Raw genomic sequence first — 15,172 nt, forward strand, 5'->3', positions numbered from 1 at the left:
ATTAACTTACTTCAAGGATGAATATTAAATTTACCCTTCTTGGTTTCTGGCCAAAATGTTTGTCGCGACGCCCCTCTCTATCAGGAGTCTAACCATTTCCCGCCGCCCTTTCAAACAAGCCCAATGTAACGCGCTATACCCCTAAATTAACTCTAAAATAATTACTAAACGTTTCTTAATCGTTATTGACCCTTGAACTGACCAGATTATCAAGGAGAAGGGGATTGGCGCCATTTTCCAAGAGAATGGAAGCGCAATTGGCATAGCCTTTCAAACAGCAATAATGAAGAGGCGTGAATCTACAGGGAAATCAATCAACGGTTCGATTAAGGGCCTAAGGGCGTCAAAGACCACGAACTTAACCCAAATCGATCCTGTTGGTTGATGGAAATACCATTCCGCGTCAAGTACTGGCAAACCAAAGCGTGTCCTCTTACGCAAGCGCTAATACCAAAGAGGATCATAAGCAAATGACGCGCGCGTGTCTAACACGGGAGCGGGGGGGAGGGACTTACCAATGGAGGGCCGTGCGTCCCTCACTATCAGTGGCGAAAAGGTTAGCCCCTTTCTCAATTAGAACCTTTACTACTTTGGCTTTGCCCATCTCGGCAGCCGTCAATAAGGGGGTCATCTCATTGGCGGAACGACACTCGCAATGGCAACCCAAAGACAAGAGCAAATCCACGCAAGAAGAGTGACCCCAATACGACGCCATATGAAGGGCCGAGATATTTTTCTTATTGACAAGTGACAAAGAGAAGGAAGTGCGTTGCGCGAAAACGTTTAAGAGACGCTTGGACCCTAGCGCGGCCGCCCAATGAAAGGCCGTATCCGCGTTACTGTCCGCCTCGTCTACCACAAAACTGCGAGAAAGAAAAGCCGCCACCGTTTCCTAAAAACACGCGAAAGAAATGAAAGGCTTGGTGATATAAAAGGGGTGGATGAAACGCACGCAATTGTTTCCTTTGACGGCGTAATGCAAAGCGGTAGCGCCGGCGGCGTCTCTCGTTAAGTAATTGGCTCGCCTGTCCAAGAGCAGGCAGACTTTTTCGGTGAAGCCCAACAAAGAAGCCCAGTGCAAAGAGCTGCGAAACCAGTTGTCTAATAGATCCAGGCATTTCCCTGATTGACTCTAAAATGCCTTGGTCATTAGAGTCACTCGGAACCATTATAGTTCTACCAATGATCTACCAAAACGTCAACGACTCTTAGGCTTCCTGCAATGACTGCCAAATGCAAGGCGGTTCGTCCTTGATAATCTTGCCATCCAATGACGCTAGGAGAAACTTCCAAGAGCGCTTCCACACATTCCACCGCCCGTTCACTTTTCAAACTGGCTGCCCAATGCAAAGGAGTCTTGCCCTCGGCATCTGGAATATTGACGTTAGCGTCCTAATGGGAGAAAACCCGTTTTCTCTTAGGGGGTAACGTCTTTCAACCAGAAAGTAAAGGGACTTGGGTCGCGATTTGGTACCATTTTTAATAATATTTTTAAATGTTGAATATTGCCTTTCGCGGCGCTCCAATGCAAAGGAGTTTTCTTCCTCTTGTCTCTTAAATCGTAATTTTGCGGGGCTTCTTGGGAAAAGAGTCGCAGGCATTTGGGGTTGTCATTTCTGGCCGCCAGGTGCAGGGGAGTCACTCCCTCATTGTCCCCTCTCTTCCAACGAGCTTTGGCAGCTAATAACACTTTGCAACACTCGTAATAACCCTGATGAAAGATTCATATTCCGTCAACGAAGCCCAATGGACACTCCAACCTTTGGCCAAATTACCTTAAAAGCCGCCCAATGTAATGGTGTCTGTCCAAAGGCGTCTCCGTTGTCGGCTTGAGCTCCAGCCAACAAGAGACTCTTGACGTTTTCCACGTTATTTCCCAAAACGGCGTAAATAAGTGGCGTTCGACCGAACCCGTCCTTCTCTTCGAGTAATTGAGCCGAGGAATTCGAAGACAAGATCTTCTTTAGTAATTTTTCGGACTTTAAAGCGGCGCTATGGATTTTTCCGCACCCAGACTGCGTATGATACGTTATTCGTATCTAATTTATACTACAATCAGATATGACATCTCGTAACTTACGGTCAAATAGAATCCTTCCTCCATTTTAAGTCATTCTTTTCGATATTAGCCGTGAAATATTAGTGAAAAACGTTACAGAAGCCGAAGCGCACGATGTTATTTGAGATTTGAAAAGGATCCTGGTGGATTTTCCCTTATCAAGTGCGCCTAAAAGCTTTTAGATGGCGCTAGAGTCTCAGGATCCTAAATATATTTTCAGAAAGGCGCCATATTGGAATTTGAAGTTGTAGGCCTACATTTATAATTTAACTACATTTGGAAAGCGCGTATGGGGAATAAGCTCTTGAATTTACTTATAACGGATTCAATAAGGGGAGATAGGCCGATATTAAAGATCGTTGGAAGCTTTAGTACTTCCGCTAGAAGATAAATGATCAATCTAATAATAGAAGGAAGATCTGGCTCGTAATATCCGGGCGGTATTTCTTCTTCATCATTCTAAATCTAAGAGTCCCTTTATCGCCGCCGCCGAATACTTAATACGTACGTAAAGTGCCACCATTAGAAATTGCTTTTTCTAACTCCACCGTGGAATATCCTAGTAAACGTCTATATAGAAACGCAATTTGTCGTAATGGAGAGCAAATTGTCTTAAAAAAAGTCTGGCAATCGCAATCGGGCGTAAGCGAGCTCTAATGAGAGCCCTTTTAAAATTTCACGTCGTTCGTGACCTCCGCTAATGGACATTTGCCCTTACCTACATGAGTTGGGATTTTTTTTATTCCTACCCCGTCATTGGGATAGAGAGAGAGGCTTTCCTTATCGCGGATTAAGATCATGCGTCTCGACTGGCGATTTCCAAGAGTACGCCCCCCGTCACTGTCTCCCCGTCCCCTTCATTTCGACCACCACCTGCTTAATCCGAAAAGCGATTACTAAAGCGATCGTTTATCGATTCCCCCCCTCCCCTCTAGTATTTCTAGAGTCTTGCAAGAACCAGCAGCGCGCCTTTTAACCAAAGTAAAGATACACTCACTCCGCCTGCCAAGTCAGTGACATTCTTGGCGTGAAAAACATATTGAATTTTTCCCTTAAATTATTCCGTTTTATTATTTTAGTAAGATTACACTGGGGTTCTTCCTCTTGGGGTTCGTGGCTTAAAGACTATACCACGCAAAGAGAGATAGAGGGGAAACGAAGGTTAAATTTTGAGCGCCTCATTAGGCGTGTCAATCAAGGTGCGCTTGGCCATTGGCAACTTCCGTTGGTAGGTATGTCTGCACTATCCTATAGGTAGCACCACTTTATAATAATTATACGCGACACAATGGAGCTTGAAACGAGATTTATTTGTTAAGTTCGGAAACTCGCTTAGAAAGTTAAGGTCTTCTTGGGCTAATTCCTCGAGATCTCTTTGGCTTCTTACTTACGTCGCCCAGGTATGTCCAGTTCCTTCCATCAAGACGATAGAGAACGAGAAAAAGAGAGACAGACTGTAAAGGGAAGGAGGGGAGGGTGAATTGTTCTAATTCTCGGAGCTTGTACTTTTAAAAAGTTTCCGCTAGAGTGAGTGTCTGAGTTTCGATTTGGGACTAAAAGCGTTTCGTCGCTTCGTTAGGTGCCCATACCGTGTATATATATATAAAGGCCGGCTCGGACACCTGTCCACTCTAGAGGAGGAGACTGGAATAGCTTTCATCTAAAAACGTTTCAATCTCGCAATGCTTTATATATATATATATATATATATATATATATATATATATATATATATATATATGGTCGGTGGTCACCGTGGTCAAGCCCATGCAGTCTCGGTGGCAGTAGCAGGCCCTGAGACTAAACTGGGTGACACTAGTCTAAGTACAAGTACCTAAGCGATCAATGGGATTTTACCTGTTTTAGGAAAGCTATTTCAAATTATTTAATTATTATTCCAAGCTTTGTAATAAAAAAAAATCTCACGATATTTCTACAAACTTTCTCCTTCCACTCTACTTTTCATGGTAGCGTAATGTGGGGGAAAAAAGGATTAAAATGAAGTTGCGCTCGCGTTATGTCTATCCCACTTTAAAAAAAGCTAGGATTCCCGCTATGGTAAGGTACCTTTAAAGAATACTAAGGAGAGAAAGTGCATGCCTCCACTATCGAGAAAGGAACGACTGGAGATTGGAGGCCGAAGTGTATAAAGAACAAGTTTTATGGGGAAAAAGCTTGAATGGTTTTGAGAAGGGGATCCGATGGGGAAAGGGAATAATCTCGGTTAGCCATGAAGCTCTCTCTCTCTCTCGCTCTCGCTCTCGCTCTTTGGAGTGCGGGGATCCATAGAGTCTTCTTGGCCGGATGCTTTCATAGAATGGAAGAAGAGGAAAAAGCTAGCCAGAGAGAGGTACGTGTCCAGTGTCCGTGAATAGTCCCCCCCCCACCGCTCCCAACCTAGTAGAGTGTGTTTGTTTCCCCAACTCTATTCCCCCCGTCCTGTCCTACCCCCCCCCTGGGGGACCAGAATCTTGATGGAGAAAACCTGTCGAAAGACATACTTGAATATTTAAGAGAAGAGCACGCCTATATATATATATACTCTTTGCCCCGGAAGTGACGAAGATAACTTCTACTTCCTCTTATTTTCAAAGATTCCCTTAGTTCAAGAATATTCTTGGCACTGCGGAGAATAGTCAATAACGATTGACGTAGCTACCTTCGAAATATATTATAGTTCAATATGCCTGGGAAGAATAAATACATTCGCACGTCTCTTGGGCAATTTTCAACAGTTAAATCCTGGTGTTGAATATTCATAGTAGGAATGAATGCATTCAGTCTTGTCAAAGAAATGAAGGAATAGATTCGGGCGCTTAGCGATGACGATTATTTCACCCCGGTCACTTTCTCATCTAAGGCCTAGATCTTTATTTTTAACCCGAAGAGGTTCACCCAACTGACCCCAAACAATTTCTTAATGCCTCTAAATTATTATTTTTTTCTTTTAAGGTAACATAATACATATACCCTATTAAAAAAACATATAATTGAAATACCGAGATTTTTTAAACAAAAAAACTGCCCACTGGTCAATCCACTTTTTACTTCCCTTACTAATCTTATTTCAATTTGTCCTTTTCATTTCAAAGCTCAAACCATTTCATTTTATTTCTTTCCGTTTCTAAACGAGGGGTGATTCACTCAATAAATCTTACACACGCCTATAGGTAATGTAAGCCATATTAAAATTTAAAAAGGTACGTGAATTGGTGTGTGGGGGTCCCCTTGGTTTAAAATACTGGTACAATGGGGGCTTGGTGTTGCCAGGGTGTTAGAGGACGTGAGAGAGAAAGAGAAAGTCCGTTCTAGTTTTAGTGCAGACGAAAAAACACGAATTGGCTCTTCTCTTGAGAGTGCCGTCATCCCATTCCCCAAAAAATATTTCAACTTTTTCTCTCTCTCTCTTATTTCTTTCTATAGTAGAAAACACGAGGTATGGTCGCAGGCAAATACTATTACGCGGTAGAGAGGGGGGAAGGGGGAATAGCCCCCCGAAATGGCCAAAATCTCTCCCGCCGCACGCTATAAGTACCTTTCGTTGTTTTCCACGTACGCCCCAACCTAACCCAGCCCCATTTAATATCCTTTAAAAAGACGATGGGACATTTATGGCCTCAAAAAAAGAGAGATGTATGCTAGAGAGAGAGGGAGATCTCCCTGTCCACCGAAAGAAAGTTGACCAAAGAAACAATCGTATAATCAGTTTCCAAACAATCTATAAGTATAGTATTTGGATTTTAAAGAGTATTCATACTTCTAGCCTGCACTCGTACTGGCCTAAAATTTTATCACAACAAGGAAGTCAATATTATACATCAAAATGAGATTTACATGTAGAATTATAGCTAAACGCGCATGTCCAAAAGCGTCCTTGTACGCTATAGCTAATTTGTCATTCTATAGCTCTCTGCAGAACGTCCCATCTTTTCCGCTGGAACATATTAATCATCATTACGGCTCTACCAAGGATCAAAAGATAGAGCTAGAGCTCCTACACTGTTCCTTTTAAAAGGCTTACTTCTCTCTTGCCTTTGGTCGAGTTTTCACAGAGCCCGCTTTGGTCGAGTTTTCACTCGCTTTGGTCTATGTCGAAATTGTAGTAATAGTATTTTAATGAAAATTATATTTTCCTGCAAATAAGCATCCAAAGACATAAAGATAACTTCAATTCTCTCTTTAAAATCATGAGAGCACGTGGGTACTGAGACCTAAACGGGATCTGGGGGAGGGTAGTTGGGGGGAAGTGTAAAAGGCGCCTATAGTATAATTCGGAAACGTGATGAATCGTTTCATCCCGAAGACACTCTAGATTTATTAGTGAAGCCGCCAGAGACAGTTAGAAAAGAGGTATATAGTGGAGATAGGGACAATCCCGGGACTCACTAACCCCCTTTTCCCGATGACTTATGATGGAATAAGTTTAATAAATGATCACCCATCCCTTTTAACTCCAAAATCGACACCGAAAGACCATTTGAAGGGATAGTGCAACGAGTCACTGAGCCTTTAACTCAGAAGCAACTAGGGGTGATGGGGTAATTATAGACAGTGGAGTAAACATTCGATAAATGGACCCACGATCTAAAAGCTCGCACCCAGAGAGTTGGCAGCACTTATTGATCTAATTAACCAGGGACAAAAAATGCATGTTGATCAAGGAATATGTCGGGTTCATAGTTCGGTGTTCCTTACATGCACGTAAAGAGAATGCTGGGCGTTAGGGATTGGTGGGCCTATTTTCCCCAACCTCCCCGCCCCACCCTAGCAACAGACCCAAAAACTAAAACAAGTTTAAACTTGTAAAACAAAGGGGCGAACGAGCGGAGTTCCCTGATGTCGTCGTCGATGCTGGGGAGGCAAAAATTGCGGTGTATACCAATAAGAGGTATATAGAGATGCTCGATTCGAGGCAGTTTCTCAATAAGCGATAGCAATAATCCCTATAGCTTTTTACGGGGGTGCCTGCTGGCTTCCTTCCGGAGCCAGTCAGGGGACCGGAAATTAAACGTCTTCTTAAAAGCCCCCCCCCCAAGAGTGGGAGAACTAGAGAGAGAGAGAGAGACGCAAAAAGCGTGAAACAAAGCTACTGGATGAATGACCAAAAGCTGCACCTATAGCTCCGAAGCCATCTTTGACGTTATCCATTATAAAAGAAACAAATTAAAAATGAGAGCTATAAGGATAATCCCATAACCCAAGGAGAGGAAATCGGGGCAACAAAAGTCCCCTAAAAATAATAATACATATGGCCATGGTATTTATTTATTTATTTTTTAGTTGAGTACTCACGTATTGGCCATTTTTGCATAAATGCATTTTCTTTCTCAAAATTCGTCTGACGTATCTTTTTTTTTTTTTTCTTTCCATATAGGCTGGGCTTTAGGAAGATGCGTAAGTCGCGGTGTGGATCTCCCCATTTTCCCTTTTCTCTATTTAAGAAAGCTTGGTTGCTGGTAAAAAGAGTCCCGTATTTCCTTAAACACTGCCACTGAGGGGAATTCCAAAGAGATGGGGATAGAAGCAAGCTGCATGCACGCGCTATTGGAGATTTTGGTTCCCCCTCATCTTCTTTGCCTTTCATAGAGCAGATTCATAGTCAAATCGCGAAACGACCGATGGAAAGATGAGATGCTTGAGGAGCTGACTGAAACGATGATATTCTTTATCAATTCAATGGCGCGATTTTCAATTTACGGGGTTTTATCCCTAAATCGTCTCATCTAGGGGCGCTAAAAATTGGAAAGTGCCTGGGCCCTATCTTACCTTGGCGAAAGAATAATATACTAAGGTGGGGGGGGGGGTACAACCTCCGACCTTTTTCCGGAGGGGGGAGGCGTGAGGGAGAGGATAGAAGCTTCTAGGAAAAAAGGAGGAAAGTTGCGGCGCGGATTCTCTCTCTCTCTCTCTCTCTCTCTCTCTCTCTCTCTCTCTCTCTCTCTCTCTCTCTCTCTCTCTCGGAGTTGTCGGGAAAAGAGAGTTTTCTACTGAAGGAAAGGAAGGAGTGTGTGGGGGGCTATTCCCCTGGCAATTGCCTTTTTGCCTATAGGCGCTTTAACCTTACAAAAGGCGCTTCTCCCTCCGGAGGCTAGAGTTAGTTTTAGCCTAGGAAAAGTACTAGGCCAGCTAGCTTCTCCGGGGGGGGGGGCCCAAGACTAAAACTAACTTCTAGTGGAAGAGTTTAAGGCCAACCCGCATCCGTGGTTCGCGGCAGAGGGGGAGGGGGGACGAATCGCTATAACAGGGGGAATTAAATACCCCCTCCCCCAAAACTAGACTAGGAGAGACACTACCATCACTGGAACCTGGAGTTGAATTCAAATCCTTTTCTGGTTGTAAAACATCCTTACATTCATAGATGATATTAGATACACATAACCTCATACTTTGGTATTGGGGCTGTTAACTTCTTTCCAAGATGGATAGGGGTAATTCGTGAAGGAACGCGTTTGAAATAATGGTTCAAGGAATGAGTTACAACCCGATTCTATTACTGAACGTTCACAGTTCTTATTTGGGTTCTTGGAAATAAATATTGGCGAAATTTCAGTTTAATAATTTCCAAGTGAAATATGTTTCAGATAAACTGCAACCCCAGGAGTTGTTTGGACACTTTAATCTGGATGTTGCTTCAACTTCAGGTAATTGTGTGAAGTGTTAGCACTCCTAGGTGGGTTGGTCGCCTAGTCTTTTGTCCGAGCTCGGAGAGAGTTAGCTAAGAACGCCTCTCTCTCGCTCTCTCTCTCTCTCTCTCTCTCTCTCTCTCTCTCTCTCTCTCTCTCTCTCTCTCTCTCTCTCTCTCTCTCTCTCTTTATACGTAAGTAGTGGGGGGCTTTCCCCCACGGGCGGGGGTGTTCTGGTGGAGATGGGGAGTGGGGGTTGGCTAGTTAGCATGCCGGGTGGCCCTCTCTTATAGAATCCCATCGATTCGTGCATGTTAATGTTGGTCCGCTTTCTTAGTTCGGGAGCCCTTTCTATCTAGAAAAGAGAGTTCCTCCGCCCAGTCAGCGTTCGTCGTGGCTGCACTCGACGAAAAAAAAAAGGCCTTAGCCCCAACTCCCACCCCACACCCCACCCAGCGTCTGTCCCCCCGAAAACGGACCCCTCGGCCCCGCTTTAAAAGCTTTTCGTTCTCGGCCAAACTCCGAAGAGAGTTCAGACTTTTTTCCTGGCTCCTTAGTCTAAAAAGGAATGAAAAAAGAAAAAAAAACCCCAAAGTCTCCGGTAGAATTTTAGAGGGGTTGGCGGCCCCAGACTCAAACTAGAATTCGAAGAAGCCGGACCCCCGCGTTTCTAAGTCGCCCCCGAAGATGCTAAAAACTTGCGTTTAACAATTAGAAAAACATAATAATAATTCACATCCCCCGAAACTGTTACAAACGGAACTTAACTAATCGGTGCCTGAAAATTTTCAGAATTTTCGTGAAGAAAAAAAATATTCCATCTGACTCTAAAAATTCTCTTCGAAAGGAAAAAAAAAATCTCAATTGCAGGGATGGAATCTCTTCGTCTCTTAATACCAAGAGAGAAAGAAGAAGGCCAAAGGTAAGGATGGCTCTTTATGTTATGACGACCTTATGTCGAATAAGAGAAGATTTTCAGAGGCTGAAAATAGGAACACGCGCTTTTCCCCCTTCAGGGGTCAGGGGGTAGAGGGGAAAAAACCCCTTAGAGAGAGAGAGAGAATTTCTCTGTACTGGCAGAGAGAATCCGTTCCGTATTGGTCCATAACCTTATGAAGGGTGGGATGGAAACATAAAGCCGGGGGGGGAAAGCCCCTGGTTGGCTTGCGAGGGGGTTCGACTATGGGAGGGGGGGACCAGGGATGGGAAGCATATCTGAAGTATGGATGCGCGAGCCGCGATATGTATAACGAAAAGGGGGGGGGCGGCAAAAATGGGCGGAATGTTTTTAATAACGAAAACCAAGTATCTTCTTGTCATAAAAAATATTTATATTATCAATATGAGGATAAAATAATAGTCATTCTTAATTTAAGCCTTTGAAAATATTTTAATTTTTCTGATAAATAAATATTAATACAAGCTATTTTTGGGGTTCCTTCCGATTGGTTAAGTATGAAGCTTCGATTTTTCCTTCCCCCACCCTTTCTAAAACGACCGCTTCTATTCCGCAGTATGATAGATACATAAATCCATTTTGCTGTCTGGGTATTATGGCGCGCAGTCTCCTTTATGACGGGGAGGCGGCCGGAGCCCCACTTGCCCGGATGAAGCCCAAGACCGCTAGGGGACGGCCTTTGAAATATTAATTTCTCCACCAATGAGCCCGACCGACAGAACGACACCATTTCCTTTATCCGCCCTAGAAATAATAACTATATCGCATTCAGTTGAAACCCGAGTAAGAATACAACATACTTTTAGGCCTAAATAAATGGCGCGAAAGCTTCTAACTTTCCCGCGGAATTAGAAGAAAACTAAGGGCCAGCCGCGAAGCTCCGGACTCGATCCTCCCCGAGGTGATGACCGGTACATTCCTTTGTCCGACTCTTACTTCCAACTCTTAATTAAAAGAAATTTTCTCAGACCTACCATTATTTCAAAGTCATTTTATCAGATTTGAAACTAAAAAAAAAAAAAATTATTTATTAAACTTTTCTCTCCGAGAGAAGCCGAACTTCAGGCTGAATCAATCCTATGTTATTTCTACGAGCCCCTGTAAAACATTTCACCGCAATACTCCAGTGTATATACTAATCTTAACATCGCGAGCTTCGGAGTATAACTTTAAACTATTTTAAATTAATTTTAAGAAATTAGTCCGAGGCTTAAGAAAAGACATTGATGTGTTTCTAACTGTTTTTTCTTATTTTGGTTTGTTTTGCACGAGGGGGACGCCATGTTGAGAGACGAATTGCGGAAAATATTGGAAGGAATTGATTTAATAGACGATAAACCTTTTAGTTTTGTAAAGTGGCCGATCAATTTTGAGAGCAACTGAGTTTTGTCGCCCCCTTTAAAACTTATCTAACCGCCAAGGGCTGCCTCAATTATTGGGGGGTGTACCCCTGACCCACCCACATCTCCTCCTATAATCCTAATGACTTTAAAATCGTTTTAAAGCGGGTCGGGTGGGCAATAGACCGCCCTCTCTCTCTCTCTCACTCTCACTCTCAAAGCCATCGCTTCCCCAGCCAGACTTCTAGTTCCATAGACGTTAAAACCCCTGTCCGAAGCCTAAATTTAAAGGAAATTCGGGCCCTTAAAAGCACGAATCCGTTTTTGTCGCTAAACGGCGACATTTTTCAAAACGAAACTGAAAGAGTTTGTTCACGCGGGGTCAAGACAGGGACCAGGCGTGATGTACTCGTCCTTTTAAAATTATAACCAGCCAGCCATCTGACGCTCGTGATCCCTTGGAAACTTTTTAAAAAGCACCATGTAGGAGCATCGAAGCTTGGAGAACTTTTTATCTCGAGCCTCGGGTGCTGCGGATTCGATTTGGGGCGAGCGGGAAAAGCAGCCCGAGCTGACGATCACGAGTTTAGGGCGTTAGTTAAATAGAAAGAGAGCTGTAGCCGTTTTAAAAGAAGTTGAGAGGATTCTTGGGGGGCCCCATTTTCTTTTAATCAAATTTCTCGCGCTCTTTTCCTACGTCTCGGATGTTGAACTAGGCGTTGGGCGCGAACCTTTTAAAGTCTCCCCCCCCCCTCCTAAGACAAGAGAACCCCTCCCCACACCCTAGCTTCTCTTAAGACTTTTTTCGAGCTTCTTTTAAACGCTCTTAAATGATCGTCGTCGTTGAAAAGAACCAAAGAAAGCTTTCGAATTTAAAATCTTCCAAGATTGAAATGACTTTATAGCTTAAATTGTCAACCCCGCAAAAATCTCCAATTATTCTTTTTTCTTAATTCGCTATGGGATATATAATTAAATTGGAAAATTAAGAAAGGTCTTAAAAATAGCCGCAAAATATTTCAATTATCAAGAGGGTTTTTCCATGGCGTCTTGAAGACGGGGTCAGGAAGGGTTAAATTCAATATAGGGTTAAGGGTCCGAGAAAAATGAGTGGCCAAACTAAAACGAGTGTCAAGAGACCTAAAAGAAATGATTTTCATCCTCTTCTAGCCCCCAAAAAAGGGCCAGGAATCCTCTCCGTTTATTCTCTTCCAAGATTACCAAATATACATTCACTCGTACCAGTTACAACATAAGAAGGTATTAAATTTGGCTATCTGTACATAAGAGGGGATTGTTCTTTCGAAGATTGTAACAGCGTCTGTATAGGGTTATGTTCGACCCCTCAACTCGAGGAAAACTTTTAATGGAGATCGGTAATTACCTAGTTCTACCCACCCCCCAAACCCCGATCAGAACCCTTTGATATAAAAGACTAGAATGTGATCATCCCCAACATTCGCGTTTTCACAGTTAATGCGGGAAAAGGCTGACAAAGGCCCATTTCAGTAGCGCCCCCTATCAATGGAAGTTTATATAGTAAAGTAAAAACACTTTAGACTATAGTAAGGGACTTCAAGTTGGGAATATTTTACAAACCAAGCCTGTATTACTATTTTCTCAGTGTAGGCGTACCCTAACCCTGGATTAACTAGAACGATTCGAACGGATTTTCTTTCTAGTTTTGGGTGGCTATAGTCAGAAATAGTTGGGCACTGCCCCTCCACAGGGTGCCCTTCCCCCCTCTCTCCTCCCAAGCCCAGTAATTAGTAGAAGGGATTGTACGAGTTGGGAAACGCCAAAACAAAGTTTCTACGTATTAGCGGCCGTCCGGGGGTAAAAGGGGTTTAGCCCCTGCACAGAAGAAACGCAACGGCTATAATGCCTATCTTAAATGAGGATAGCGGGATAAAAGTTTGTACCCATCGACTGCCGGCGGCGGGGGGAACTGTAGGCTTTTGCCTGATTATTTAGCTATATCCACGAGCCGCAACCGACTCGAGATTCTCTCCCCGCGTAGAAAGGATTAGGAACCACTATACTATAAACAAAGTAGAGTTTTCAACTGCAGCATGCGAAGAAAAAGTTTGTGTCTTTTCTTGACTGAGGTCTGTGGACGCATACGATATTCTACTCGTGCAGGAAATGAGCGGTTAAAGCGCGTGAACGTATTTTTATTATGGTCGCTGTTTACGTAAGGTTTCGTCACCGATTAATTATTTGTGCAAAACAAAACACAAACTTTGTTGGTTTTTGTCCCCAGACTAAATTAGTCTCGCCTGTAAAAAGTATCTGTCCAGATGGACTGAAAAACAACCGATGCTGGGATTCCATACAAAAACGAGAATGAGCCAATCACTTAATATAACTTACTCTTTCAAAAAACAAACAAGAAAAACGTGTTATAGCCCACGAAAGCGCTCCATTTTTACCCAAGAACTTAGAAAAATATTCATTCGCAGAATATATAGGGGTCGAATTACGACTCTATAGAACTATACGATGGAAGCCATAAAAGTACGGCCAACGGGGGTTAAAGGTCAAGCAATTAGTACGCTCTCTCCTAGAACAATATTGGAAGCACCAAGGGCTCGGACACGTACGAGAAAGGTTATGCCTCACCAATTTCCGATCACTATATATACAAATATTTGAAGGTGTATTTTTCGACCCCTCCATTCTCATTAAGGGTCAAGGAAGGGGGTGGGAGAGGGGGAAGAGAGATTTATGAAAACCTTAGCGGAACAAGGAAGGAAGCCAATAATACAGGGCTCGTAGGTCGAGATGGCCCATAGAGCCGGGCACTCTTTATGCCAGGGCGATAAGCCCAAAAACGAGCCTCTAAAAGAACCGGACCCCCACTTACCCACCCACCCCTCGTGCCTTTCCGCCCATTTCCAAGGACCATTGACCACCACCGCCGGACACTATAACCTATAACGCTGGAGTATGACCATTCTAGATACGCGTGGCCCTTTGTCCATCTTTTCCCGTACTCTAAGCCGCCTTGGCCAGTAAAAGGTCAAGCTAAAATGACAGCGAAGATCCTTTTGGTCAGACGGCCATCAGAAAGGGTTGTTTTCCCTACAGGGAGAGGGGATATGGGGCAAATAGGTCGAGACAAACGACCAGTGTCCGAATTCGGACCGTTACTTAATGACCCGTTACTCGGAACCCTTAATTGCAATTATAAATAAATACGGGAAATACTCTTCTATAGCTGAGCATGCAGCCTAAAAGAACTTTCAACTTTACCCCCCAAGTTCCCTTACACCCCCCCCCCGAGCTTGGGGACGAAACCCCCCTCCCGATTATTTGTGCACCACCGAGAGTCGAGTGTGCGGAGGATAGTATATACTTAAAGGGAAGGTAAAATCCCTATTAAAAATACCATGCACACTTAGACCCGTGCACCCTCCTTTTTAAGTAACATATAGGGAGTCAGCACTTATAGACTAAAAAAAATTCGGCCTACGTCATAGTTTAAGAGTACGCTAGCGCCATCTCTTAAAGCAGTGCTACAAATTTGCCGAAATTTGAATTTCTTTTGAGCCGCCATCTTTGTGGAGCGGCGTGATCATATTGGAGGTCGCTACTTTGAATGCAAAGTCGGGCTAGTTAAGCTATTATGAGAGTTTAAATGAAGAAGTTAAGAAAAGATACAGAGAAAAGATAAATTTTATTAAGAAAATTGGCCCTTCTTAAGAAAAAAGATTTTACTTATTTGAATGGTCAAAATAGTGCAGAAAAATCGTTCGCGCTGAGAAATGTAAAACGAAGGTCACTCGATCAAAGAAAGCCAAAAGCACTTAAATGTTAATTTAAAATTAATTTTTGGGCCAAGTCAATTTTTAATTTTTTGTTTACTACTTCAAGTCAATTTTTAATGTTTTGTTTACTACTTCAAGTCAATTTTTAATTTTTTGTTTACTACTTCAAGTCAATTTTTAATTTTTGGGCCAAGTCAAGTCAATTTTTTGTTTACTATTTATTGTTGATTAAATACAAAAAAGTCCGACCCCTCGGCAGAAAGACACCCAAGTGAGTGAAAATGACCAAATCAAGTTATTTAAAAGGGTCAGGTAGGAAGAAATGTTTTTCAGAGATGACAGATTTTCAAAACTCTCTTTTATAATGAAAAATATTTTAAAGGTCTGTGCTATAATTCGGTTCAATCTGTGGGCTTCGATAT

The 15,172-nt window shown here is 43.0% G+C and overlaps 1 protein-coding gene and 1 long non-coding RNA gene across 7 annotated transcripts in view; one reads left to right on the forward strand and one right to left on the reverse strand.

The window, feature by feature from the left end:
• Positions 1-15,172, reverse strand: part of LOC149690670 (inversin-like) — a 41,937-nt gene that overhangs the window by 1,148 nt on the left and 25,617 nt on the right. For 2 of the 6 annotated variants that reach the window (XM_089870258.1, XM_089870259.1), the window contains 9 exons: positions 2,081-2,263; positions 1,776-2,015; positions 1,475-1,711; positions 1,192-1,392; positions 953-1,132; positions 516-892; positions 364-444; positions 203-299; positions 35-141 (listed from right to left, as the gene is read on the reverse strand). In XM_089870258.1, coding sequence (XP_089726384.1) covers positions 35-141; positions 203-299; positions 364-444; positions 516-892; positions 953-1,132; positions 1,192-1,392; positions 1,475-1,711; positions 1,776-2,015; positions 2,081-2,104 — 1,544 coding nt within the window. In that variant the 5' untranslated portion in view covers positions 2,105-2,263. Of the gene's footprint in view, positions 1-34; positions 142-202; positions 300-363; positions 445-515; positions 893-952; positions 1,133-1,191; positions 1,393-1,474; positions 1,712-1,775; positions 2,016-2,080; positions 3,766-3,985; positions 6,120-7,351; positions 7,694-15,172 lie in introns of those variants that run through there. The other 4 variants (XM_089870260.1, XM_089870257.1, XM_089870262.1 and 1 more) reach the window with 4 other exon arrangements.
• LOC149690671 (uncharacterized) overlaps positions 8,933-15,172 on the forward strand; it is a 32,022-nt gene continuing 25,782 nt past the window's right edge. The window contains exon 1 of the long non-coding RNA XR_016383780.1: positions 8,933-9,604. This is a non-coding gene — a long non-coding RNA (uncharacterized LOC149690671). The remainder of the gene's footprint in view (positions 9,605-15,172) is intronic.

The sequence above is a fragment of the Phalangium opilio genome, unplaced genomic scaffold, assembly GCF_054372755.1.
Source record: "Phalangium opilio isolate 3A_F unplaced genomic scaffold, DU_Popi_V2 ptg000031l_1, whole genome shotgun sequence".
In the NCBI taxonomy this organism is placed as follows: domain Eukaryota; kingdom Metazoa; phylum Arthropoda; class Arachnida; order Opiliones; family Phalangiidae; genus Phalangium; species Phalangium opilio.